The following is a 25,269-nucleotide window of genomic DNA, read 5'->3' as shown; positions in this document are numbered from 1 at the left end:
TTCCCAAGGCCAGTTCAGCCATTTGCCTGCTCTGAAGACTTGGACAAGCCACTTTATCCTCTTGAGATTTTAGTTTCCTCATCTCATCTATAAATGATGGTGGTTTGGATGCCCAGGTAGAGGGACTGTCATAAGGCAAAGTCTCATTCCTTTCCAAGGCAAACCATGCTGTCTGTGGAGATTGTGCAGCAGCCTGTGTGACTATCATCACTGCCAGCCTCCAGAGGGCAGCAGAGAGCAAGCAAAAGAGGAGCGCAGGCCCCTGGTCTTGCCAGTTCGCAGAGAAGCCCCAAAGCCAGCTCCACCCGTGCCAGGTGCTGGGAGTACCTCTCATCACCCTCCTCAGCTTCTCAGAATTGACATGTTGGCAATTTCCTGGGAGCATAATAAGTATGATGATGTTCCTAGTGGGTGCTGTTGCTTATGGGCCATTGACCTTTTCACATACATTGATTCACTCAGACAACAACCCTGGAGGGAGAAGTGAGGATCCTTCCCATCTTTTCAGTTGGGCAAAACAAACAAACAAAATAACCCGCCTAAGATCCCACCGGCAGTGGAGCTGGGATTCGAACCCAACCATCAGCAAACCAGTCTCTTCTAGGTGTCAGAGATATATCAGTGAGCAAAACGAAGTCCAGGCCATATTAGAAGAACAGAGGAAAAAATAAACAAATCAGCATATAATATGTTGGGGGATAGAAATGCACATATACAAATAAAGCTGAATTAAGGACTGCATGGGGCATTTGAGACAGGCTGGTCAGGATGCTTTTTTTTTTTTTTGTAAGATTTATTTATTTATTTGAAAGAGTTACAGAGAAGCAGAGGGAGAAAAGAGGAGGGGGGGTCTTCCATCCACTGGTTCACTCCCCAGTTGGCCACAACAGGCGGCGCTGTGCTGATCCAAAGCCAGGAGCCAGGAGCCAGGAGCCTCTTCCATGTGGGAGCACATGGGTGCGGGGGCCCAAGCACTTGGAGCCATTCTGCTTTCCCAGGCCATAGCAGAGAGCTGGATTGTAAGTGGAGCAGTGGGGACTCGAACTGGCATCCATATGGGATGTCAGTGCTGCCGGCGGCAGCTTTACCTGATAACGCCACAGCACTAGCCTCAGGAAGTTCTTTGGTAGATGGCATTTAACCATAGAGTTAATATACAAGGGAGCAAACCATGCTTAAGGCTGGGAAACAGCAAATGCAAAGGTCCTGAGGTAGGAGTGAGCTCAGGGTATTAAAGGAGCAGCAGGATACACCTGTGGTTAGTGTCTTGTGTGCCAAGGCCCCAGGCCATAGCAGTGATCAGGGAGTAGGTAGGCATGAGGGAAGGAGAGGGCTCATCCACAGTGTGACCTGGGCTTGGCTGCTTTTTGTTTCTAGACTTCTCTTTAAGCTATCGCTCATCTTTTTTTTTTTTTTTTTTTTGCCTTTCCATAGAGTTCTGATACCATCACAGTATGTTCCCTCCTCAGCCCTGGATATGGTTCAAAAGCAGCTAAAGCCCAGAAGAATCTGGGGCAGCCAGTTATTGTACCACCTGCCAAAGCTTGATACAAACAATCTGGAAGCCAGAAATTGCACATTCTGCCGTGATTGTTGCCCAGCTCACGGGAAACTTCTTGTGGGTAAAGTTTCTAGAAAAGTCTGCTAGGACCCTCAAATGAATCCTTGTCTCACAAGCAAGGGCCTACGCCTGCAGGCCTCTAGGATAGCAGGTGTCTCTCTTTGTTGAACTTCACCTACAAACCAGAGATATGTCAAACCTGCTTAAACCCCGCCAGATACTAAACCTAGGTGGGATTCAGATGGCATTTAGCCAGGAGATGGAAGAGACTCTGTCCCAGTGAGCAGCCACGCTGTCCTCCACGAATCCCAAGGAAATGGAGGCATGGAAGTCCATTGCTGCAAATGACTAAGAGTCTTTAGCTTCCCCTCCTGGTAGAGCCGTGATGAGTGAGGTGGGCCTGTGAGTTTTATTCTTGCTTGGACTGGACCAGAGGAGCCTAAAGAGTCCAATCCAGGATTTTGTGACCTCGGCATTATTGACATTTGGAGTCAGATAATTCTTTGTTGTGGGGGCTATCCTGGGCGTTGTAGGATATTAGCAGCATCTCTGGCCTCTCCTCACTAGAAGCCAATAGAACCCTCTCTGCAGTAGCAAACATTCTGCCAGAGCAGCCACAAATGTCTCCAGACTTGTCTTGTGTTCCAAGGAGGAAAAGCACTTCTGGCCAAGGACCACAGGGGCCAGTCCTATCCCTTTCCCCCAAGCCAATGTGCAGTCTCGGCTGTCACCATGCTGGTGCTGAGGAAGAATTGAAAGCATCCCTAGCATTTACTCCAGTGCTAAAGCCAACAGGGTGAACCAGCATCCTGGGTAGGAGGTCAGAGGGCAGGGCTAGTGGAGGAAAGGTATGGCAAGATCTTCTCTAAACATGTTTTTTGGCTCACAAAACTAAACCACAGCTAAGGGCAGGAATGGGTTTGGTCACAGGCATTAGGGGATGAGGTCTCTGTCCCTCCCAACTCCACTATTTCTCTCTCTCTCTCTCTCTCACACACACACACACACACACACACACACTGTCTGCCACTCTGTGTATTTGTGTTTTCTCCCATTGACGGCAGACTTTCTCTAGAGAAGAAAGAGAACTTAATGCAGGAGGAGAAGGCTAATGGATAGTTGCTTTTGAGTAAGAGATTGGTGGGGCAGTAATGAGAGGTTGTTGGTATCAATGAAGGGAGAGAAGTAGGTATTAATCATGAGATGCAGGTGATGGGGGGAGTAAAGGGAGTCTTCAGGGGCTGGTGTATGTGCAGAAGAGGAAGATGTGCGAAGACGAAAGATCTCCATCTGGTTGAAGAGCAGGAAAGAAGGGAGTTAGAGCTTAGGGAATTGTCCACACTAAGAGTCTCAACATCTCCTCTGACCCAGCTCCATGAGCGTAAGTGTGATGTTCTCCAGAGAAGCCCCTAGACTGCCAGACTCACAGGATATTAGAGCCTGAAGGAACTTAGGGAGCGTTGAGTCCAACCCACTCCATGTATTGTGTAAACTCTTTTGTTAACTCATCACGCTGTCTTTGAGACAATACAGGTTCATAATCTTTAAGTTCCCTCTGTGCTTGAAACCAAATGAGAAATAAGATACAGAAGTGAAGCTGCTGTAACCAAAAATAAATTCATAACAGATAAATCCAATTGGAAAAGGTTTTGAATGCACAATTGGGCTTCCTAATTCTTTCTTCCCAGAATCAAACATATCTACCCAGAGCTGGGAGACTCCCCTGTCTCAGAGCTAGAGCCTGCCTGGGGAGTTTCCTGTGAAAAGAAGAGAGGAGAGGAGGATGGGCCTCTCTGGGGCACGCACTTTTCAGAAGGATGAAGCTCGGAAGAATCTGAGACCTGACATGCACTCGTTTTGTTCTCCCGAAAACTCCAAGCACATGAGCCACTCAGCCTCTGCTGGGTAGGAAGTGAGGAGGTTGAGAAGTAAGTGGAGAGTGCTTTTCTCAAGACATCACATGGGACAGAAGCTCCTGCTTTGTAGTGCAAGGTAAAAGTGCTTGGAGGGAGAGAGAGGTTTTCTCCTAACAACCACTATTCAATCAAGTGCAAATTCTGCTCCAACAATACTGAGGCTTGGGGAGGTAAATTGATTTCCTAAAGGTCACACAGCTGTAGGGGCTGGTGCTGTGGCACAGTAGGTTAATCCTCTGCCTGCAGTGCTGGCATCCCACATGGGCACCAGTTCTAGTCCCAGCTACTCTTCCCATCCAGCTCTCTGCTTTGATCTGGGAAAGCAGTAGAAGATGGCCCAAGCACTTGGGCCCCTGCACCCACATGGGGGACCCAGAGACAGCTCCTGGTTCTTGGCTTTCGATCAGCCCAACTCTGGCCCTTGCAGCCATATGGGGAGTAAACCAGCTGATGGAAGACCTTTCTCTCTGTCTCTTCCTCTCACTGTCCGTAACTACCTCTCAGATAAATGAATACAATCTTTAAAAAAAAAAAAAGGTCACACAGCTTTGGGAACAAGATAGCATTCTGCAAGCTCCTGATGGCAAGATGTTCCCATTTCACAATAGAATCAGAGCAGGTCAGGCCATCCAGGATTATCAACATGATAGTAATGAGAATATCTCCTCCCTCATTCAGGAGGACTTCTAACTCCTTCTTCCATCACCACCACTGCCTCTACTCCCTATCCCTACCTTACCACCTTCATCTACTCCTCACCACCTCCTCTGCAGCTCGCCATCTGCACCCAAACCAGCACCCCACCTCCGCTATCACCCTGCTACTCCTACAGCCAACAGCTCCCCTCTGTCATCTCTACCATCATTAGCACCTTCCCTCTCATCAGCAGGCAACCAGCAGTCATCCTGTTTGGGCAGAGAAGCAGGTGAGAACTAGGAGGTCACCCCCATGGCTCTAGTCTAGCTCTAGGTCGCCAAGGTCTTTGAGATCAAAGATGTCTCCAGTTTTTGCTGTCTTTTGAGCCCTCCAAAAAGGTCATTTTTATGTAGATTGAGATAGAGATTCCTAAACTTAAGTGCACGTGTTTACAAAGACTCACTGACAGCAAGTATGGACCGCTACCATTTCTAACCCATGCCCTGACTTGACAGCTGCACATATGGGTACATATAGGCAACAAGATAAAATCCATCACCAGCATCCCAGCAGTCTTCAAAGCTCGAGTAGCCTGAAAGGTGAAGACATTCAGGGGAGCTGTGACTTTGTGCCAGTTGGGGTCACCCCAGTATGTAACCACAGGCCCAGGCCTCCGCAGGCTCCTGGAAATGCCATCACCCCTCTCTAGGCCTTGGTTTCCCTCTTGGAGTAGGTCTGGAGGACCTCTAAGTTCTCTTCCAGCTCTAATTTCCTTCCAAGACAGATCCAAAAAGGATCTGGAATAAAAACCATGTAGCATTTCAAAACTCAAGGCTGAAGCCTATCTCTCCATTAAAAAAAAAAATAACCAGGTTGAAATCCAAGAAGAAATTCCAAGCAAAGATGTCTGCCTATTATCCTGGCCGGTTCTATTCAGAGCCTACTCTACCCTGTCTGTCAGCCAACCAGGCATCCATCCCTGACCATGCAGGAGTGTCCCTTCCCCCACCCTGATCACATGGCTGGCCGCCACTGAGCCCCAGAAGTCAATCTCCCATGCCCCAAATACTGTTCAGCCTGGAAACCACAGAGAGCCCTTCTTGCCACCCAGCAGGAACTGAGTGAGTGGCCCTGGCCTTCCCTGGTTTTGGATCCAGTGCTAGAACACAGAGGTAAGTCTGCAGCTTGAAGTTTCAGGGAGATTAGACAAAGCTATGCAGATAAGGGAAAATGTGCTTCATAGTAGGAACACAGTATTTAGAAGCGAGCTTCACACGCACTGAGGAAGAGAATATGAGGAAGGCTAGATAAATCCTCCAAACGAGCGTGGGATATTTGCCTTTCTTTTAAAAATTCCACTGTCTTCATCACCCTGGTGCCTTGCGTTCTCGAGTTCCAGATACAAAACCCCACTCAAAATGAACAGAAACAACGGGAGACCCTTGCTGTCTGACAGCCTGGTGAGTTAGTTCTCTCTTATTCTCATCCCATGGAACTGGATGTTTCTCTTCGAGGCATGTAAATGTCTGTTGTCTTAACCCATCTGTGAGAGCAGCTTAAATACTGATAAAGTAAGCAAAACCTGCCTTGCTTCTTTCCCAGAAAGCTGGGAAATTTGATGGCATGTGCTAATGTAACATTGGAAAATGGCTGGCCTCTGTTCATTACACATTTTTCTTTTTAGGTTTTAGACACAGAACCTGGCCTTCTCACTGCTGCTTTTCTTGGGGGCATTCTGTTGGCTTGTTTTGTCCTTTCTTTCCTGGGACAGGCATGGGTGTTTGGTCTGCGGGGCCCCGAGGCAATGGACAAGTCATCAGTTGGGAGGGTGGCCTTTCCCTGGCGTCTGGTCTAAAGCCCAGTGACTCAGTGTTATTCTTGTCAATTTAGTTCTCTCACTAATCCCACAAATGCCCTTGGGCAGGTCTTTTTCTGAACTACTTCAGGCTCTCAGAGGGGTTCACTAGACACCATGTGGGCTGGTCTAGAGTTCTTTGAGATAAAGATCAAGTGGCTTACAAGACAGAGCAGAAAGAGAGACTCTCAAACAGCTGACCTGTGACTGTGGCACAGCTATTTATTTATTTATTATTTATTTGTTTTAGCTTTCTTTGGGGGACATGGATGTCTATCCTTGAGGACTTGTTGCCATATTTTGCCTTTCTTCCTTAGTAATTAAACTGTTTTGTCTCCTTTGTTTCCAGTGGCTAGTGCCAAGATCTGGAGCAAAGTGGGTAGTCAGTGTGGACTTGTGGATTGGGTTGATGAGCCCGTGCAGGTGGGGCACAGGGGTGCTCAGACGGTAGAGAGCTGTGCATCTTCAAGGGCGGGTGTGTCACTCTCTCCTTGCTGCGCTGCACATGAAGGCTGTGTGGGCAGGGAGCCCTGGATGTCTGTTCACCAGAGTGGCATCCTGGTCCTTAGTCTTATTGGCTTAGGGTTCTGGATTCTCAGGGATCCCAGGGTCCATCAAATGACTAAGGACAGAGAAGAATTTGGTCTGATCCTTCACCTTAGAGCCATGCCCGATGCCAAGATGATCTATGGTCTAAAGATGGATGGGAGACCAGGTTTTGGAAGAATAGAGATTCATTTCAGATATGCTAGTCGGGAACATAATAAGATATTATCTAGGCCATTGGTTGTCCCTTAAAGACTGTTTTCCTGACCCGTGTGAATTCAATTTGGCATGTTTGTGTGTGTGCATGTGTGTGCATGTGGGTGGCTGTTACCAGGTGACAGGGTACATGTAGATATTACATCTAGTCTGCAGCTTTATTTCACAGTTAACTAAAAAGAAAAATGTTTATTCTGACTCCAAACTTTCTCTAAGTTGTAAAAATTGTAGTTCATCTTTGGCCAAAATCTATCTGTATTAACATAGAGATATTTAATTTAAAACTTTAATTCAAACTTTGGAATTAATAGAAATATATGAACATCTCCTCAGATCATAGATCTTGCTTTATTCGTGATAACTTTTTGGCCTACAAGAGAGTGCTTGTCTAAGAACAAAGCTTTTAAAATCAGAGAGCGGCTGGCACTGTGGCTCACTAGGCTAATCCTCTGCCTGCAGCGCCAGCACTCCGGGTTCTAGTCCCAGTGCTGGCTGTGGCAGCCATTTGGGGGGTGAACCAATGGAAAAGGAAAACCCTTTCTTTCTTTCTCTCTCTCTCTCTCTCTCTGTCTAACTCTGCCTGTCAAAAGATCAGAGAGTGACTTTGTTGCTGGAATTGATTTTTCTGTTTTTAGCATCCTAGGGATAAAATTTTACAAAGAGCTTTTATAACTTGTTGTACTCAATTGTATGGAGATTATATATTAAATAAAGCTCTTTCAATTAAAAAAAACAGATAGATGGGAGAATACTGGTGAGGCAGTTGGTGATGGAGGGAATGCAGATACGAGAAACTGCTGTTCTTCCATTTGCTGCATACATGCCAGGGAGGGCACGCCACTAGCATAACTCCTATGGCAACATATTGTAGTGGATGGTTGTACTGGGTAGTAATTTTTGGATGCAAATAACTCAGATAACTGGAGCTAGCCAAAGAGCAAAGGGGAATTTATTATGAAGCCATTGCTGGTGGGGGGAGTCTTGTAGCTGGACCTTAGGAAGAGCCTGGAACCCACAAGTGGAAGGCTGTCAGAAACCTGCACCAGACCCCCTTTCCCCTCTCTTCTCCCCTTCTCCCTCCATGCCTCCCTCTCTCCTTCCCCCACTTTCCCTCCCTTCTTTCCCTGGGCTTGGGGATCAAGAAGAATGCAGTCTGAATCCCAACTCTACCATGGCTGGCTCTATGATCCAGAATGAATTACTTCATCCTCTTAGTCTTCAGCAGTAAAAATTGTGTTCCTCACTGAATTGTGGTGAGGATTGAATGAGATGTTGAAAGCAAAGTATCTGACCCTCAGTTAATAGACATTGTGTGAAATGCTGAAGATGGAAATTTTGTGTCGCGGGTTTGGTTGAGGATCTTTATGGGGCAGCCTAGGGGCCGATCAGGGCAAACACTTTCCATATGGCTGACACTCAATTTCAGATGCATGGCTTCTTTGGAAGATGATCTGGGGTAGTCTGGGTTTTCCTCTCACTTCTGCATACTCCTGGAGGGAGCTCCTTTCAAATTGCGAGGAAGCAGGAACCAGCACAGAACAAGTGAGGGGGATGTTCTCATGTAGTTCAGAAGCAGGAGGTATGCCTTAACCTGTATGTCAGCCATGTTCTAGCTCCTGACTTCTGTAGTTTTGTAGAGTTCTCATCTCTATGTGCCTCTGTAGTGTCATTTTGTATTCACTTGTATTTTCTGATCTGAGTGTCCATATGACTTCAAGTGGAAAAGAACACACTTTTAAAAACATGCTTGAAAACGGTTTCATTTGTATTAGGGATTTTTTTTAAAAGATTAATTTATTTATTTGAAAGGCAGAAGTATAGGGAGCTGGATTAGAAGTGGAGCTGTAGGGACTCAAACCAGTGATTAGATGGGATGCTGGCAGCGTTACCTGCTGCCCCACAACCCTGGCCCCTAAACAGCAGGTTCTAAAGTGTGGTCCTTGGATCAGCAGCATCAACATCAACCAGGAATTTGTTGGAGATCGAATTCCCAGTCCTGCCCCCCGCCCCACCCTGCAAGGAGTACTGAATCTGAAATTGCAGGAATGGGGTCCATCCATCTGCAATTTAAGAAGCCCTTGGGTGACTGATCCATGCTAAAGGCATCGGGTTACTGCCTTAAAGCATTCTTTGTTTTGTACTTCTAAGTATTGTAAACATTATCCACTTTGAACATATATGTTTAACCATGAATTTTCAGGGATACAGTTCCCACATGAAGTGGGAACATGTGTGTCATATTAAATTACTTGTTTTAAAATGTTTAACATAGTATATAACCATGATTTTAAAATCAATTAATACATATAAGGTCTTTGATTAAAAAGCATTGGAATCCCGTCCCAGCTTCCCCATACTCCACAGTTCCATTTCCCAGACAACCACCAGGAGTTCTTACTGCTCTTCCTGTTGGTCACCTGTACTCCTCTAATAATAATAATAATAATAATAATAATAGTAATACCTGCTATTTGTTAAGCTAGATATCAATCACCTACAGGTAAATATTTACTTATCTCAAACCACATCGACCTCTTCTATATCCTCCCAAATAGATAAATTATCGGTTACTTAAAGATTGAATTACTTATTTATTTGAAAGGCAGAGTGACAGAGAAAGAGAGATATCTTCCATCTGCTGGTTCACTCCCCCAAAAGGCTGTACACCCAAATCTGGGCCAGACTGAAGCCAGAAGCCAAGAACTGCATCCAGGTCTCTCACGTGGGTAACAGGGGCCCAGGTACTTGGTTCTGCTTCTTTCCCTCGAGAGGATTTTAGGATCTTTCTTTTCTTCACAGGTAGTATCCTGAAATTTCATAATAATATATTGCAGTGTGAGGATTTCCCTCCATTTTCTGTGCAGAGTATCTGGCCCATTTTATCTAAGCCTATTATTTATAGAATTGGGGAGTTATCTTTTTTCTTTTTATAAACATTTTTAATTGTAATTAAAAGATACTTCAAATTTGAATAATATGATAGACATCACATATCCATAATCAGAAATAACATTTAATTTTTTAAGGTTTATTTTTTATTTATTTGAAAGAGTTACACAGAGAGAGGAGAGGCAGAGAAAGAGAGAGAGAGAAACTCTTCCATCTGATGGTTCACTCCCCAATTGGCCGCAATGGCCAGAGCTGCGCCAATCCAAAGCCAGGAGCCAGGAGCTTCTTCTGGGTCTCCCATGTGGGTGCAGGGGCCCAAGGACTTGGGCCATCTACTGCTACCCCAGGCCATAGCAGAGAGCTGGATGGGAAGTGGAGCAGCCGGGACGCAAACCTGCGCCCATATTGGATGCTGGCACTTCAGGCCAGGGTGTTAACCCAGTGCGCCACAGCACTGGCCCCCTAACATTTAATTTTTAAAATATTTGCTTCATATCTTTATTTATCCAAAAATACCAAAAATACAGCTAAAACATTGCCATTAAACCTTCTGCCTCCCTCAGGGGTAGCCTGAAGTTACTGTGTATCATGCCCCTGCACAATTCTGTGCTTTCACTACTTATAAAGGTGGCCATAAGCAATATTGGTAGTATTATGTGTGTGTTTCATTTCATCCACTTGAAAGTCAAGAGGGCCAGTGCTGTGGCATTGTGAGTAAAGCTTCCACCTTCGGTGCCAGCATCCCATGTGGGTGCCAGTTCGAGTCTCAGCTGCTCCACCTTCTGATCCAGCTCTCTGCTATGGCCTGGGAAAGCAGTAGAAGATGGCCCAAGTCCTTGGGTCCTTGTACTCATGTGGGAGACCTGGAAGAAGCACCTGGCTTCGGATCTGTGCAGCTCCTGTCATGGCAGCCATCTGGGGAGTGGACGAACGGATGGAAGACCTCTCTGTCTCTCTTGTCTCTCTCTGCCTCTGCCTCTGCCTCTCTGTAACTCTGCCTTTCAAATAAATAAATAAATCTTAAAAAAAAAAAAAAGAAAGGAAGGAAGGAAGGAAGAAAAGAAAGTCAAGAGCAAGAGAGAGAGAGAGAGAGAGAGAGATCTTCCACACGCTGATTCATTCCCCAAATGCCTGCCAGAGCCAGGGCTGCGCCCGGCCCTGAACTGTATCCTAGTCCCCCATGGAGTGGCAGGAACTCAAGTTCCTAAGACATTATTTACTGCCTCCCAGGCGTGTATTAGCAGAAGCCAGACTGGAAGCAGAGTATTCGAGACTTGAGCTGGCACTCAGTATGGGAGTTGCATGCCAAGCAGCAGCATAATCTGTGCACTATAATGTCTGCCCTGGCATTATGTGTTTTAAAGCATTATGTAAGTAATATCTTGTTTGTATCTTTTCACAACTTCCTTTTTTTAACTCATTATGTTTTTGAGATTTATATGTGGAGATACATAGAGATTCCTGCATTAGCAGGAAGCTGGAATCAAGAGTAGAGGTGGGACTGGAACCCGGGCTCTCCAAAATGGGACACCGGCATCTCAAGTGGATCCTAACCTCTACACCAAACACCCACCCTCCCTCCCGGTAGACATACTTTTTTTTCTCTCAAACAGTTCAACACATCAAGATAACTTTTCAGTTCCAGTTTTTTCTTGAAGGCATCCTGTTCCAAGCACACTCTAAGATGCACTTGTTGCTCTCTATTGCTGCTGCATAGCTCTTCTCCTAGCAGTTCCCTTAGCTAGCCCTTTGTGGTGTCATATCCCACATCCTCTTTTCCTTTCTTAGGTGCTCCTTCATCTTGGTAGAAGTCCTTCTTTAATCACTTCCCGAAAAAGGTGCACAGAAGGTAAATTTTTGAGACATTTTATGTATGAAAATATCCTATTCTGGGCTGGCGCCACGGCTCACTTGGCTAATCCTCTGCCTGCGGCGCTGGCACCCCAGGTTCTAGTTCTGGTTGGGGCGCCAGATTCTGTCCCAGTTGCTCCTCTTCCAGTCTAGCTCTCTGCTGTGACTCGGGAGTGCAGTGGAGGATGGCCCAGGTCCTTGGGCCCTGACCCACATGGGAGACCAAGAGGAAGCACCTGGCTCCTGGCTTCGGGTCAGTGCAGCGCACTGGCCGTACGTGCCAGCCATAGCGGCCTCTTGGGGGGTGAACCAATGGCAAAAGGAAGACCTTTCTCACTGTCTAACTCTGCCTGTAAAAAAAAAAAAAAAAAAAAAAAAAAGAAAGAAAGAAAAAGAAAAGAAAATGTCCTATTCTACCCTTACATTTGATTGATAGCTTGGTTAAGACAAATTCTAAATTGGAAAACATTTGTTCTTTTTTTTAATATTTATTTATTTATTTGAAAGTCAGAGAAACAGAGAGAAAAGGAGAGAGAAAGAAAGATCTTCCATTCCTGGTCCACTCCCAAGTTGGCCACAACAGCTGGGAGCTGGGAGGCAGGAGCCAAGAGCTTCTACCAGATCTCTCACATGGTTGCAGGGGCCCAAGTACTTGGACCATCTTCCTCTGCTTTTCCCAGGCACATTAGCAGGGAGCTGGATCCAAAGTAGAGCAGCCAGAACTTGAACTGGCACTCATATGATGGCGACACTGCAGGCAGAGGATTAACCTTCTATGCCATAGTGCTGGCCCCAAGATTTGTTCCTACTTTCAGAAGCATAGCGCCAATTGTCCTGTAGCTTCCACAGTTACTACGCAGTTGCAAAAATATGACAGTTCTTAAGTTTCGTTCTTTGTAGGTGACTTATTTTCTTATGGAACCTTTAAGGGCTCTTTCTCTTTGATATTCTAAAATGTTACGATGATGTGACTTGGAGTGGATTTCTAAAACATTCATTTTTCTTGGTTCTCAGCAGGCTCTTTCCATAAGGAAATGCAAATTCTGCAGTTCTGGGAAACGTTCTCATGTTACTTCCTTGATAATTTCTTCTCCACTATTGTTTCCTTTTTTAGAGTTTTATTTGAAAACCAGAGTGACAGAAGGAGAGAGGGGGAAAGAGAGAGAGAGAGAGAGAGAGATCTTCCATCTGCTAGGTTAGCCCCAAATGGCTGAAATGGTCAGGGCTGGACTAGGCTAGATGGAAGCCAGGAGTCAGGAACTCTGTTCAGGTCTCCCACATGGGTGCAGGGGCCCAAGCACTTGGGCCATCTTCTGCTGCCTTCCCAGGAACATTAGCAGGGAGCAGGATGAGAAGCAGAGCAGCCAGGATTCAAACCAGTGCTCTGATGTGGGCTCTGGGATGCTGGCTTCACAAGCGGCAGATTAGCCTGTTGTGCCACAACACTTCCCTCCACTGTGTTCCTCTCATCTCTTTCAGGGAACTCTTATTACTTTGATGCTTGTTCTTCCTGGATTGATGCTCTGATTACTTTGTCTTGTCCTACTATTTTTAAAAAAGACTTATTTATTTATTTGAAAGGTGAAGTTAAAGAGGCAGAGAGGGAGAGGGAGAGGGGGAGGGAGAGAAAGGTCTTCCATCCGCTGGTTCACTCCCCAGATGGCAGCAACTGCCAGAGCTGGGCCAATCTGAAGTCAGAAACCTGGAGCTTCCTCTGGGTCTCCCACATGGCTACAGGGGCCCAAGGACTTGAGCCGTCTTCTACTGCTTTCCCAGGCCATAGCAGAGAGCTGGATAGGAAGAAGAGCAGCTGGAACTTGAACTGGCACCCATATGGGATGGGATGCTGGCACCTCAGGCGGAGGTTTTACCAGCTATGCCACAGCACCAGCCCCTTGTACTAATATTTTTTTTAAGATTTATTTGTTTATTTGAAAGTCAGAGTTACACAGAGAGAGTTACACAAAGAGATAAGGCAGAGAGAGATAGAGGTCTTCCACCCACTGGTTCACTCCCCAGTTGGCCGCAATGGCTGGAGCTGCACCCATCCAAAGCCAGGAGCCAGGAGCTTCTTTCGGGTCTCCCACATGGGTGCAGGAGCCCAAGAACTTGGGCCATCTTCTACTGCTTTTCCAGGCCACAGCAGAGAGCTGGATTGGAAGTGGAGCAGTCAGGATTTGAACCGGGGCCCACATGGGATGCCGGCACTGCAGGCGGTGGCTTTACCCGCCATGCCACAGCACCAGCCCCTGTCTTACTGTTTTGAAAATGTCTCTGTGCTTTGTGCTTGTGTTCTATGCCCTGGCATTTTCTTTCAACTTTATGTCCCAACTTGTTTATTGAAATTTTTTCTTCTAAATGTTCATTTTAAAATTTTTATCTATTTATTTTTACTTAATTTGAAAGAGAGACAAAGAAGTCTTGCATCTACTGGTTCACTCCCCAGATGGTGGCCACATCCAGGGCTGGGCCAGGATGAAGACAGCGATCAGGAACTCCAACTGGTATCCATGTGGGTGGCGTGAATCCAAGTACTTTTAGTCATCATCTGCTCCCTTCCCAGGGTGCATATGAGCTGGAAGCTCAGATCAGAAGTGGAGCCAGGGGGCCGGTGCTGTGATGTAGCGGGTAAAGCAGCTGCCAACAAGTGCCGGCATCCCATATGGGCGCCGGTTTGTGTCCCGGCTGCTCCACTTCCAATTTGGCTCTGTGCTATGGCTTAGGAAAGCAGTAGAGAATAGCCTGAGTCCTTGGGCCCCTGCACCCATGTGGGAGACCCGGAGGAAGCTCCTGGCTCCTGCCTTTGGATGGGCACAGCTCTGGCCACTACGGCCAACTGGGGAGTGAACCAGCGGATGGAAGACATATCTCTCTCTCTGCCTCTCCTTCTCTGTGTGTGTGTAACTCTGACTTTCAAATAAATAAATAAATAAATCTTTTAGGAAAAAAACAAAGAAGTGGAGCCAGGACTCGAACCGGGCACTCCAGTGTGGGAGCTAGGTATCCCCAGTGGCATCTTAACCACTAAGTTCCTGCCTGTCTTCTAACATTTTAACTTTCCAAGAGTCCCTTCCTATTCTTTGAAAGTCTCAGGTTGTAGTAGTCTGCCTTGTTGTTTTTGTCATGGATACAATGTTCTTCATGCCTCCTTGAAAATGCTAAGCAGTTTAATGGTTTCTTTTCCTGCCTAGATTGCTCCAATGTCCTTGATTGGATTTTCTCTTTTCCTGTTTGTTTTGGTCTCTGTCATTCTGGCAGTTCTTGGTTAGCCATTCATATTTTGGAGTGCGACTGTCCATGTGGATGAGCTGGATCTGCTGAATGACAGATATACAGTGGGGCCGGCACCGCGGCTCACTAGGCTAAACCTCCGCCAGCGGCGCGGGCACACCGGGTTCTAGTTCCGGTTGGGGCGCCGGATTCTGTCCCGGTAGCTCCTCTTCCAGGCCAGCTCTCTGCTGTGGCCCGGGAGTGCAGTGGAGGATGGCCCAGGTCCTTGAGCCCTGCACCCACATGGGAGACCAGGAAGAAGCACCTGGTTCCTGGCTTCGGATCGGTGCAGCATGCCAGCCATGGTGGCCACTTGGGAGGTGAACCAACAGCGAAAGGAAGACCTTTCTCTCTGTCTCTCTCTCTCTCACTGTCTAACACTGCCTGTCAAAAAGAAAAAAAAAAAAAAAGATTTACAGTGGACAATTGGATGGGCCCTCACCATTGTGTTAGAAGTTCCCAAAATGTCAGAATCTGCAAATCTCCCCAATTCCTGCCTGAGGGTCTAAGGTGCTTTTGTGTTCTAGGAGCCTAGCTATCCAAAGGCCTTCTGAGTTAATCCCTCCATCTTCTGGAATAGCAAGGGTATTCTGGAGACTGAGCCCAGAAGAGACATCTGAGGATTTAACTGTGATTTTCAACAAACTTGTTTTCAGCCCCTCGCTGCTTCCTGTCTTCAGATGTACCTATCCACTCTTGACTTACTCTTTATCTGTTTTTGAGAACTATTTTTCATAAGAAAGGCTATCTAGTGCTTGACATTTTGGATAAAACTTTAAGATTTTATTTATTTATTTGAGAGGTAGAGTTACAGAGATAGGCAGTTACAGAGAGAGAGAGAGAGAGAGAGAGAGAGAGAGAGAGAGAGAGAGAGAGAGAGACTTCCATCTGCTGGTTCACTCTCCAAATGGCTGCAATGGCTGGAGCTGAACTGATCTGAAGTCAGGAACCAGGAGCTTCTTCCAGGTCTACCATGCAGGTGCAGGGGCCCAAGGACTTGGGCCATCTTCTACTGCTTTCCCAGGCCCATTAGAGGTGTGTGAATTGGAAACGGACCAGCACTTATATGGGATGCAAGGATCTCAGACTGTGGCTTAACCTGCTATGCCATGACACTGGCCCTCTAGGCAGTAATTTAATCTCTGTCTCATTTTCCTCATCTGTAAGATGGGAATAATGTTACTTCATAGGGTTGTTGAGAAGGTTCAATTAAATCAGCCTTCAAAACACTTAAAATTGAGCATGGAACATAGCCATGGTAGCTCTTACTATCTACACTTTAAAACCTGTTGGCATATAGTTTTCTCATGGGATTCTCTTATAATTTTTTTAATTCTCTGCTATATTTTACTGATGTCTCTTTTTTATTCCTTATGTTGATTACTTGTGAATATTCTTTTCTTCTTCATTAGTCTTATATAGCTTGTCTTTTTAATAACTTTTTCAAACAATTGCCTTTGGATTTACTAATGCTGTCTATGCTTGATTATTTTCTTTTTTTAAAAAAATTTTTTTATTTTACTTATTTGAAAGTCAGAGTCACAGAGAGAGGTAGAGACAGAGAGGGAGGTAGGTCTTCCATCCATTGGTTCACTCCCCAGATGGCTGCAACGGCCAGAGCTGACCTGATCTGAAGCCAGGAGCCGGGAGCCTCTTCTGGGTCTCCCATGTGGGTGTAGGGGTCCAAGGACTTGGGCCATTTTCTTCTGCTTTCCCAAGCTATAGCAGAGAGCTGGATCAGAAGAGGAGCAGCTGGGACTAGAACCGGAGCCCATATGGGATGCCGGCACTTCAGGCCAGGGAGTTGACCCGCTGCACCACAGCGCCAGCCCCTGATTATTTTCTATTTCATTAGTTTTTGCTTTTATCTTTTATACTTTCTTTATCTCTTCTACTTTCTTGGGGTTTTCTCTCCTGTTTTTCTGGCTTCTTGTGAATATTTATCACATGTATTTCCTTCCATCTCTCCCCTCCCTCTGTTCTTCCTTTTCTTCCCTCCCTTTTTCCTCTGATATGCTGCATTCCATAAGTTTCATATGTAGTAGCTGCGAGTGTTGAATTCTAAATATTTAATAATTTCTGTTGTGGTTTCCTGTTAAAACTATGTTCAGGGCCGGCGCTGCGGCTCAAAAGGCTAATCCTCTGCCTGCGGCACCAGCACACCAGGTTCTAGTCCCGGTCGGGGCGCTGGATTCTGTTCCAGTTGCCCCTCTTCCTGTCCAGCTCTCTGCTGTGGCCCGGGAGTGCAGTGGAAGATGGCCCAAGTGCTTGGGCCCTGCACCCGCATGGGAGACCAGGAGAAGCACCTGGCTCCTGGCTTCGGATCAGCGCGGTGCGCCGGCTGCAGCGGCCACTGGGGGATGAACCAATGGAAAAGGAAGACCTTTCTCTCTGTCTCTCTCTCACTGTCCACTCTGCCTGTTTAAAAAAAAAAAAAAAACTATGTTCAGAAAGTATATATTAAAAGTATGGTAAATTTACTGACCTAAATTTTATCTAGGTTTTCCTGTGACCTAGAATGTGTGCTCTTGTTGTAAATGTTCCATTTGTACTTGAAAAAGAGTTGTGTTTGCCATTGGAGATCCATGAGATTCTTCTTTTGCTTTAATTTTGTATTAGCTAAGGCCTTCCACTTTATGTATTTGATCATTTCTCCTGGAAATCCTTGTTTGCCACATACATTTTTAAGGCTATGTTCATCTTTTACTTTATAGTCATGAAGGTGGAGGAGAAGGCTGGGGTAGGAAAGCTGGACCCCACCAACTACAGGAGTAGATGTCGGGACCAAGGTAAGACCACTTTGAAAGCTTGATGCAAATCCTTGGAGTGACTGAGGAGTGTCCTTTCAACAGCTCTTCCAGCTGGAGAATCTGAAGGGCCATTCCCTTGTCCTGACTCACCCACAGTGCCTCCTTGAAACTGGTGGGACCAGCACTCATCATGTCCTAAAGGGACCATGTGGTCAGGCTGGAGACAAGAAACTGCCATTTTGCCTGTATGGGTTGGGGTATAGCTTCTTCCCCCAATACAAAATTAAACTCACCTCATTTTATAAGATCTACAAACTAATAAATGCCAGATGTCAGCATCTTATAGATTCTGCAAACCTCAGTTGGTAGCAGGATAAGATGATGTTGAGAAGGGTATTTCTCCTGCTCCAGAAATGCTGACTCAGAGGCTCCAAGTCTCCTTCACTTGACAGAAGCAGCCACAGGGGTTCTGCAGAGGCAGCCAGACAGGGTGCTGCCCCCACCATCACCCCCGACCCACTTTGAGGCAAACACTAACCTTGCTGCCCAGCAAGATGCTGTGGAATGGGTAGAACCATTCTGGAACTCTTAACTGAAACGAATGTAGTAAGGATTGCCTAGGCGAGCGTGTCCTGAGTTAACCTCTGCAAGATGCTCACAGTGAGAGGTGGGTGCTGTAGAAACAGCAAGGAGTCTAGGCTTGGGGGAAAGGCAAACCATTCCTCGAGGCGGCTCATTAGCTTTGTTGATTAGGATCAGAGCCGGGAAAAGGTGGGACCATTTAGATCCAGAACAGGAAGTAAAATATTTCCCTGACTGATGTCTCCCCCAATTGCCTTAATAACCAGATTCTTTCTGAGTACAGCCCCAATCACGATTTTCATAATTATGTTCCCATACAAGATCTCTTTCTAATGTTCTCAGAGGATTTTCATCCCTGCATTACAGATGAAGACAGCAAGTCCCAGGGAGGCAGGACGGCCACAAACAAGTCAGGGGCACACCAGGGAGCACCCAGGGCATCTGTCTCTTGGGCAGAAGCCTTTCTTTTATACTGGCTGCTTCTCATTCCATTCCCTCAATCAAGGGTAAAGAATAGGAACACTTCACTGGAAGACCCAAGCATGCTGAGCCCTTAGAGTGCAACTGTTTCTCTCTCAATACTGATGATCGCTGCTTCCCTCAACTTACAGCTTGCTTCAAGGATGAGCATAGGGAAGGAAGTCCCCTCCTACTAGGGGCAATGGAGTGCAGGAAGGAAGAACAGCAGTCACTCTGATACTGGTCCCCTGGGAAGGGAGGCTGCATTTCATCAAAATTTCCATGTACTTCATCCTCATTACACCCAGGAGAGACTAGGAGTCCAGAAAAGCACGTGAATGGGTGAGCTGTGGTTTTAGAGACATTTGGACACAAATGTCTGGGTAAACTGACACTCCACTTCTGTGTGGTATCTCTAGACCATGGCCAAAAATTTTCCACTCCATTCATTTTAATTCAGCATTTTATATCATTCCATTTTCTCTCTTCTGTTAACATACCAAGTATACCTCTTTTTTAATGAGGAAGTTGCAAATTTTATTATGTTTCTTATTTTGCTGCAGAGCTGCTGCTCCACTGTATTAAATGGCACCAGCAAATGCAGTATATTGCAAAATTAAGATAGTATTGTTCTTTCTCTGGCACTGTACAACTAACAAAAACTGTTCTGCATTCCCAGTTACTTCCGATGGAAAGATCATTACATATTTTGACCCCAATCCAGGGATGGTTATAAGCAAGTGACAATATTATATAAGGCTTAAGATAACAATGGTATCCTTGAATTACATTATGTGTAGAACTAGTTTTTACCACAGATAAATTCATGTGTTCTGAATACTAGTGCCTAGAGCCTAGTGTAAAAATCACAACGTATTGTGGGAAAATATGCATATTATGTTCACTGCCATATATTATGCATATTGTGTTCATCATTACAAAGTTAGCAGATATTTTCTTCCAGTGGCAGAGTTGAAAGTAATATGTCTTCCCATCAATATTGCTAAAAGTTGCTATTTTAAGCTCTATCTGCCACTAATTTAAGATAATTGTGCTGGATTACGTTATTCCATACTAGTTCATGTAAGGGTCCCACTGTCATTCCTCAGCAGATTCTATGTATTTCTCATAGGCTTCTTCACTCATTAGTTCATCTCGCTCTGAAGGGTTACTCAGTGTCAGCTTGATCAGCCAACCATCCTCATAACAAGATTTGTTGACGAGTCCTAGGTTTTCTGCAAGGGCTTCATTAATTTCAGTTACTTCTCCTGATAGAGGAGAATAGAGTTCACTAGCAGCTTTCACACTTCCCAAAGCAGCAAACTCATCTTGTTTTTCCAATTTTGTCCCAACTTCAGGCAGATTATAATAAGCAACATCTTATTGCAAAAACATCTTATTTGCAAAAATTGCTGATTCCCACCGCTCCAATACCATTTTCTGTTGTTATCCATTTATGTTTCTCTGTGAATTTACATGTCGAGAGCAGAGCAGGTCCTGTGCATAGCATCCAGACGGTGCCCGCCTGTAGTCACCAGGGCAGAGGCGAGCAGAGTGCAGCAGGCCCAGCAGATGCAAGCAGGCTGCAGGCCGTGGCCTGCACACTCAGCGCCACTTGCAGTGCCATGTTCGCAGGGGTACCAAGGGTTGCCACCCAAGTACACCTATTTTTTTTAAAGATTTATTTTATTAGCTGGCGTTGTGGCTCAATAGGCTAATCCTCTGCCTGTGGCGCCGGCACCCCGGGTTCTAGTCCCAGTCGGAGCGCCGGATTCTGTCCCGGTTGCCCCTCTTCCAGGCCAGCTCTCTGCTATGGCCCGGGAAGGCAGTGGAGGATGGCCCAAGTGCTTGGGCCCTGCACCCGCATGGGAGACCGGGAGAAGCACCTGGCTCCTGGCTTCAGATCAGCGCAGTGCATCAGCCGCAGTGCGCCAGCCGCAGTGGCCATTGGGGGATGAACCAATGGAAAAGGAAGACCTTTCTCTCTCTCTCTCACGGTCCACTCTGCCTGTCAAAGAAAAACAAAAACAAACAAACAAAAGATTTATTTTGTTTATTTGAAAGAGTTACAGAGAGAGATAGAGACAGAGAGAGAGGTCTTCCCCCTGCTGGTTCACTCCCTAGATGACCACAATGGCCAGAGCTGTGCCAATCCAAAGCCAGGAGCCAGGAGCTTCTTCTGGATCTCCCACATGGGTGCAGGGGCCCAAGGACTTGGGCCATCTTGTACTGCTTTCCTATGCCATAGCAGAGAGCTGGATCAGAAGAGGAGCAGCCAGGACTAGAGCCAGTACCCATATGGTCTGCCGGCACTTCAGGCCAGGGCTTTAACTCGCTGCATCGCAGCACCAGCCCCCAAGTATACCTCTTTAAAAAAGTTTTTCTAGGGGCTGACGTTGTGTTACAGCAGGTTAAACTGCCACCTGCGATGCCAGCATTTCATATGGGTGCCAATTTCTGTCCTTGCTACTCTGATTCCAATTCAGCTCCTTGCCAGTGTGCCTGGGAAAGCAACAGAAGATGGCCCATGTGCTTGGGCTCCTGCTACCTACGTGGGAGACCCAGATGAAACTTCTGGCTCCTGGCTTCGGCCTGGCCCAGTCCTGACGATTGCAACCATTAGGGGAATAAACCAGCAGATGGAAGATCTCTTTCTCTCTCTTTCTCTCTTTGTGTCTCTCTGTCTCTCTGTCTGTCTCTCTCTCTCTCTAATTCTGCCTTTCAAATAAATAAATCTATATGCCATAATCAATCAGTACATTGTTTCCTGGAGTGGGTTTTTGGCACAATGGTTCAGATACTGCCTGGGGACACTTGCATCTCATATCAATGTGCCTAGGTTTGAGTACTCTCACCACTCCTATTCCAGCTTCCTGCTAATGCACACCAAGGTGATGGCAGAAGTAGTTGGGTCCCTTCTATCCATGTGTCAGAACCAGATGGAGTTCTGGGCTTCTGGCATTGATTGATGTTGCCAGCATTTGAGGAATGAACTAGCAGATGGAATCTCCCTATCTATCTATCTATCTATCTACCTAATCTATCTCAATTATTCTGCCTTTCAAGTAAATAAAAATGTTTAAAAAATGATAACTACATTATCTTAACACAATACCATTTTAATTAGCATGAAAAATACTTAGGCATAAACCTAACAAGATATATACAGGATCTGCTTAAGGAAAACTGTGAGACTGATAAAAGAAATCAAAGCTCTGGGTCAGGTGTGTGACACTTCAGTTGAGATGCTGTTCAGGATGCCTGCGTCCAATCTCAGAGTGCTTGCATTTGACTCCCAGCTCTGCTTCTGATTCCAGGTTGTGCACTATTAGAGAATTATACATTAAACAACAAAGAAATTCACTATACACCTATTAGAATGCCTAAAATAAAAACAAAAACCTGGCAATACCAGGTGGTGGCGAGGATTCAGAACAACAGGAATGCTCTCCCATCACTAGCAGGAATGCAAGTGGTATAAGCTTTGTGGTAGACAGTTTGGCAGTTTCTTACTAAGCTAAACATAGTTTCATAGTAAAAACCAAGAATCATGCTCCTAGATATTTACCCAATTGAGTTGAAACTTGTCTCCACGTGGAAGCCTGTACATTAAGTGTTCATAGCTGCTTTAAGCCATCCAAACTGGAAGCCACCAAAAGGTCCTTCAGTAGGACGGTGGATAAACAAACTATGATCTATCCAAGGAATGTAATCTGAGCTATCAAGCCCTGATAACACAGGGAGGAAGTGTAAATGCATTTTGCTAATTAAAAGAACTGGTGTGAAAAGGCTGTACACTGCATGATTTCAACTTTATGATATTTTGGAAAAGGAAAAATTATAGAGATAGTAAAAAGGAGTTTGGGTGAAGAGAGGGGGAATGAATAGGTTGAACACGATGTTTAGGGTAGTGGAACTTTTCTGTATGACACAGCAGTGGTAGAAGCATGCCATTATGCATTTGTCCAAACCCATAGGAGTTCTGTACAACAGGAGGAGTGAACTTCAATGTAAACTGTAGATTATAGTTAATAATGATGTGTCAACATTGGGTCACTAATTGTAACACACAAGCCACACCCATACAAGATGTTAGTAATAGGGGAAACTTTCTAGGTATGGAGGTGGGGTAGAGATGAGGGTAGATACATGGATTTCTGTGTACTGTCTACTCAGTTATTCTGTAAATCTAAAGCTGTGCTAAAAATACTCTGTTATTTTACAAATTGTTGGCTGAGTCAAGACAACACTGATGTTAACCTGGTGACAGCACGTCCTCACTGAGAGCCGAAGGAGCTCCAGCTGCCTCTGTGTGCCCGTTACCCAGTGTTACATAGAAAACTGGCTTTTTAAAATATTTATTTATTTTCATGTTATTTGGAAGGCAAAGACGGAGAATTGGTTCCATTGGTTCACTCCCCCAGGTACCCACAATAACCAGGGCAGGGCTAGGCTGAAGTTAGGAGTTCAAGACTCAGTATGGCTCTCCCACACAGGTGGCAGGGACCCAAATACTTGAGCTATCACTTGCTGCCTCTCAGGGTGCACATCAGCAGGAAGCTCTGTCAAGATCAGAGGAGCTACAGCTTGAACCAGGCACTCCAACATGGGCATCCCAAATGGCATTTTTTTTTTTTTTTTGAAAGGTAGAGTTAGAGAGAGAGAGAAAGAGAGAGAGAATCTTCTATCCATTGGTTCACACCCTAAATGACTGCAACAGCTGGAGCTGGGCTAGGCCGAAGCCAGGAGCTTGGAGCTTCTTCCAGGTCTCCCACATAGGTGCAGAGGCCCAAATACTTGGGTCATCTTCTACTGCTTTCCCATGTGCATTAGCAGGAAGCTGCTGGATAGGAAGTGGAGCAGCCAGGACTTGAACAGGCATCCACATAGGATGCTGGGGTCACAGGCAGCTGCTTTACTGGCTACACCACCATGCTACAATGCCACTCCCTTCCCCCAAAATAGCCTCTTAATCACTGTGCCAAATGCCTGCCCCTGACAACCTGGCTGCTGCTGCTACTGCTTTTTTTTTTTTTTTTAAGATTTATTTATTTATTTTGAAGGAATTCCAGAGAGGCAGAGAAGAAAGAGAGACAAAAGTCTTCCATCTGCTGGCTCACTCCCCAAATGGTCACAATGGCCAGAGCTGGCCAATCCGAAGCCAGGAGCCAGGAGCTTCTTCTGGCTCTTTCCCAAGCCATAGCAGAGAGCTGGATTGGAAGTGGAGCAGCGGGGACTTGGATCGGCACCCAAATGGGATGCCAGCACTGCAGGAGGCAGCTTTACCCGCTGTGCCAGAGCACCAGCCCTGCAATCTGGCTTCACAGTGGCATTCTGAATTAGGGTTATTGGTAACTCTAGTTCTTGAAAATTTTAGTTTACACAGACAGCTTTGAGAAACTCTTAATAATTCAATTTTCTGAGAAGTACTTTTCTGTTAAGTAGCCACACAGTGCTATAAAAATGATTCAGAGGGGACCAGCATTGTGGCATAGTGGGTAAAGACACTTCCTGCAATGCCAGCCTCCCATATGAGCACCGGTTCCAGTCATGGCTGCTCCATTTTCCATACAGCTCCCTGCTCATGTGCCTGTGAAAGCAGTGGAAGATCCCCCAAGTGCTTGGGCCCCTGCACTCACATAGGAGACCCGGAAAAAGCTCCCAGCTTCAGCCTGGCCCAGCCCTGACCATTGTGGCCATTTGGGGAGTAAACCAGCAGATGGAAGATCTCTCTCTCTCCCCCAACCCTTCCTCTCTGTAACTACGCCCTTCAAATAAATAAAATAAATCTAAAAAAAAAAAAAATCAGTGCAAATGCATTTGATTTCTACCATAACAACAGAAGAGGGGACATGGTGTTTTGGACTGTGTCCAAGTGTTCCACTGAGGGACTTGCTTCTGGGCCATGTGTCATAAGCTGTATCCATCTAGTCATCACCGCTCTGGAGAAGCAGAAGGAGAGACAGGAGTTCTGCTCATGCTAGCAAAATTCTAATCATGGCACCAAGGCTATCCCTCCCAGCAACTGTTGAGTTGGTTCAGAAATGGAATTCTGTCAAGCCCAAGCCTGGGGCAGTGGCTCCATCCAGGCACGCCAGGTCTTTCCTCTCTTTGTAACCGATGGATGTTTTGGAGGAACGCCAATTCTCAGTGACTCTGCCTTCCCTCCCTTTTGTGCTGTGCCCACAGGCTGCCCTTCCATCCACCTTGGGCTTCCAGTCCCTAGTTACTCTCAAAGAAAAAGTGACCAGAAGGGACATCTTTCAGGTCTGCACAAAGTCCACTGGAGCGTGCAGCCAGACAAGCAACAACACGAGCTGACCAGCCCCGGGAGTGAGGCCGGCAGCCAGGAGAGCAGCGTGGATCTTATCAGCAGGACTCGTAAGTTTCTCGGGCACGTTTTGGGGAGCCATCTTCAGCTGGTGGGGTCCTGCCAGCCTGGCAGGGCAGAGGGGCTTCTCTGGAGAATGTGGGCAAGGCCCCAGGTGCAGTGCTCCTGTTGTCTGTGGACACTCTCAGGCAGCCTGACTGGTAACTCTGAGACCTCCACTCAGATCGACTCTGTTGATTTCATGGTGTAATCCTCAGAATTGTTTCCCTCATTTCCAAACTCTTGGAGCCACATGACCATTGCCCTAAGAAACAGCTAACGTGACTGTTCAGCACGAGCTGTGCTCAGTAAGCTGAATGCCTTATTTCATTACCTTCCACCCTCTCCTCACCTGAGCCTAAAGGAAT

At 46.1% G+C, this 25,269-nt stretch overlaps 1 protein-coding gene and 1 pseudogene across 1 annotated transcript in view; one reads left to right on the top strand and one right to left on the bottom strand.

Annotated features, from left to right (window-relative positions):
- Window positions 1-25,269, top strand: part of SLC4A5 (solute carrier family 4 member 5) — a 115,847-nt gene that overhangs the window by 3,511 nt on the left and 87,067 nt on the right. Inside the window, exons 2-3 of the mRNA XM_062209682.1 lie at window positions 17,455-17,529; window positions 24,721-24,912. Of these exons, the coding sequence (XP_062065666.1) occupies window positions 17,457-17,529; window positions 24,721-24,912 (265 nt within the window). The 5' untranslated portion in view covers window positions 17,455-17,456. The remainder of the gene's footprint in view (window positions 1-17,454; window positions 17,530-24,720; window positions 24,913-25,269) is intronic.
- Window positions 19,630-20,158, bottom strand: LOC133772282 (glycine cleavage system H protein, mitochondrial-like; annotated as a pseudogene).

Source organism: Lepus europaeus, chromosome 13, assembly GCF_033115175.1.
Source record: "Lepus europaeus isolate LE1 chromosome 13, mLepTim1.pri, whole genome shotgun sequence".
NCBI lineage: Eukaryota > Metazoa > Chordata > Mammalia > Lagomorpha > Leporidae > Lepus > Lepus europaeus.
This window is presented reverse-complemented; position numbering and strand designations above follow the sequence as displayed.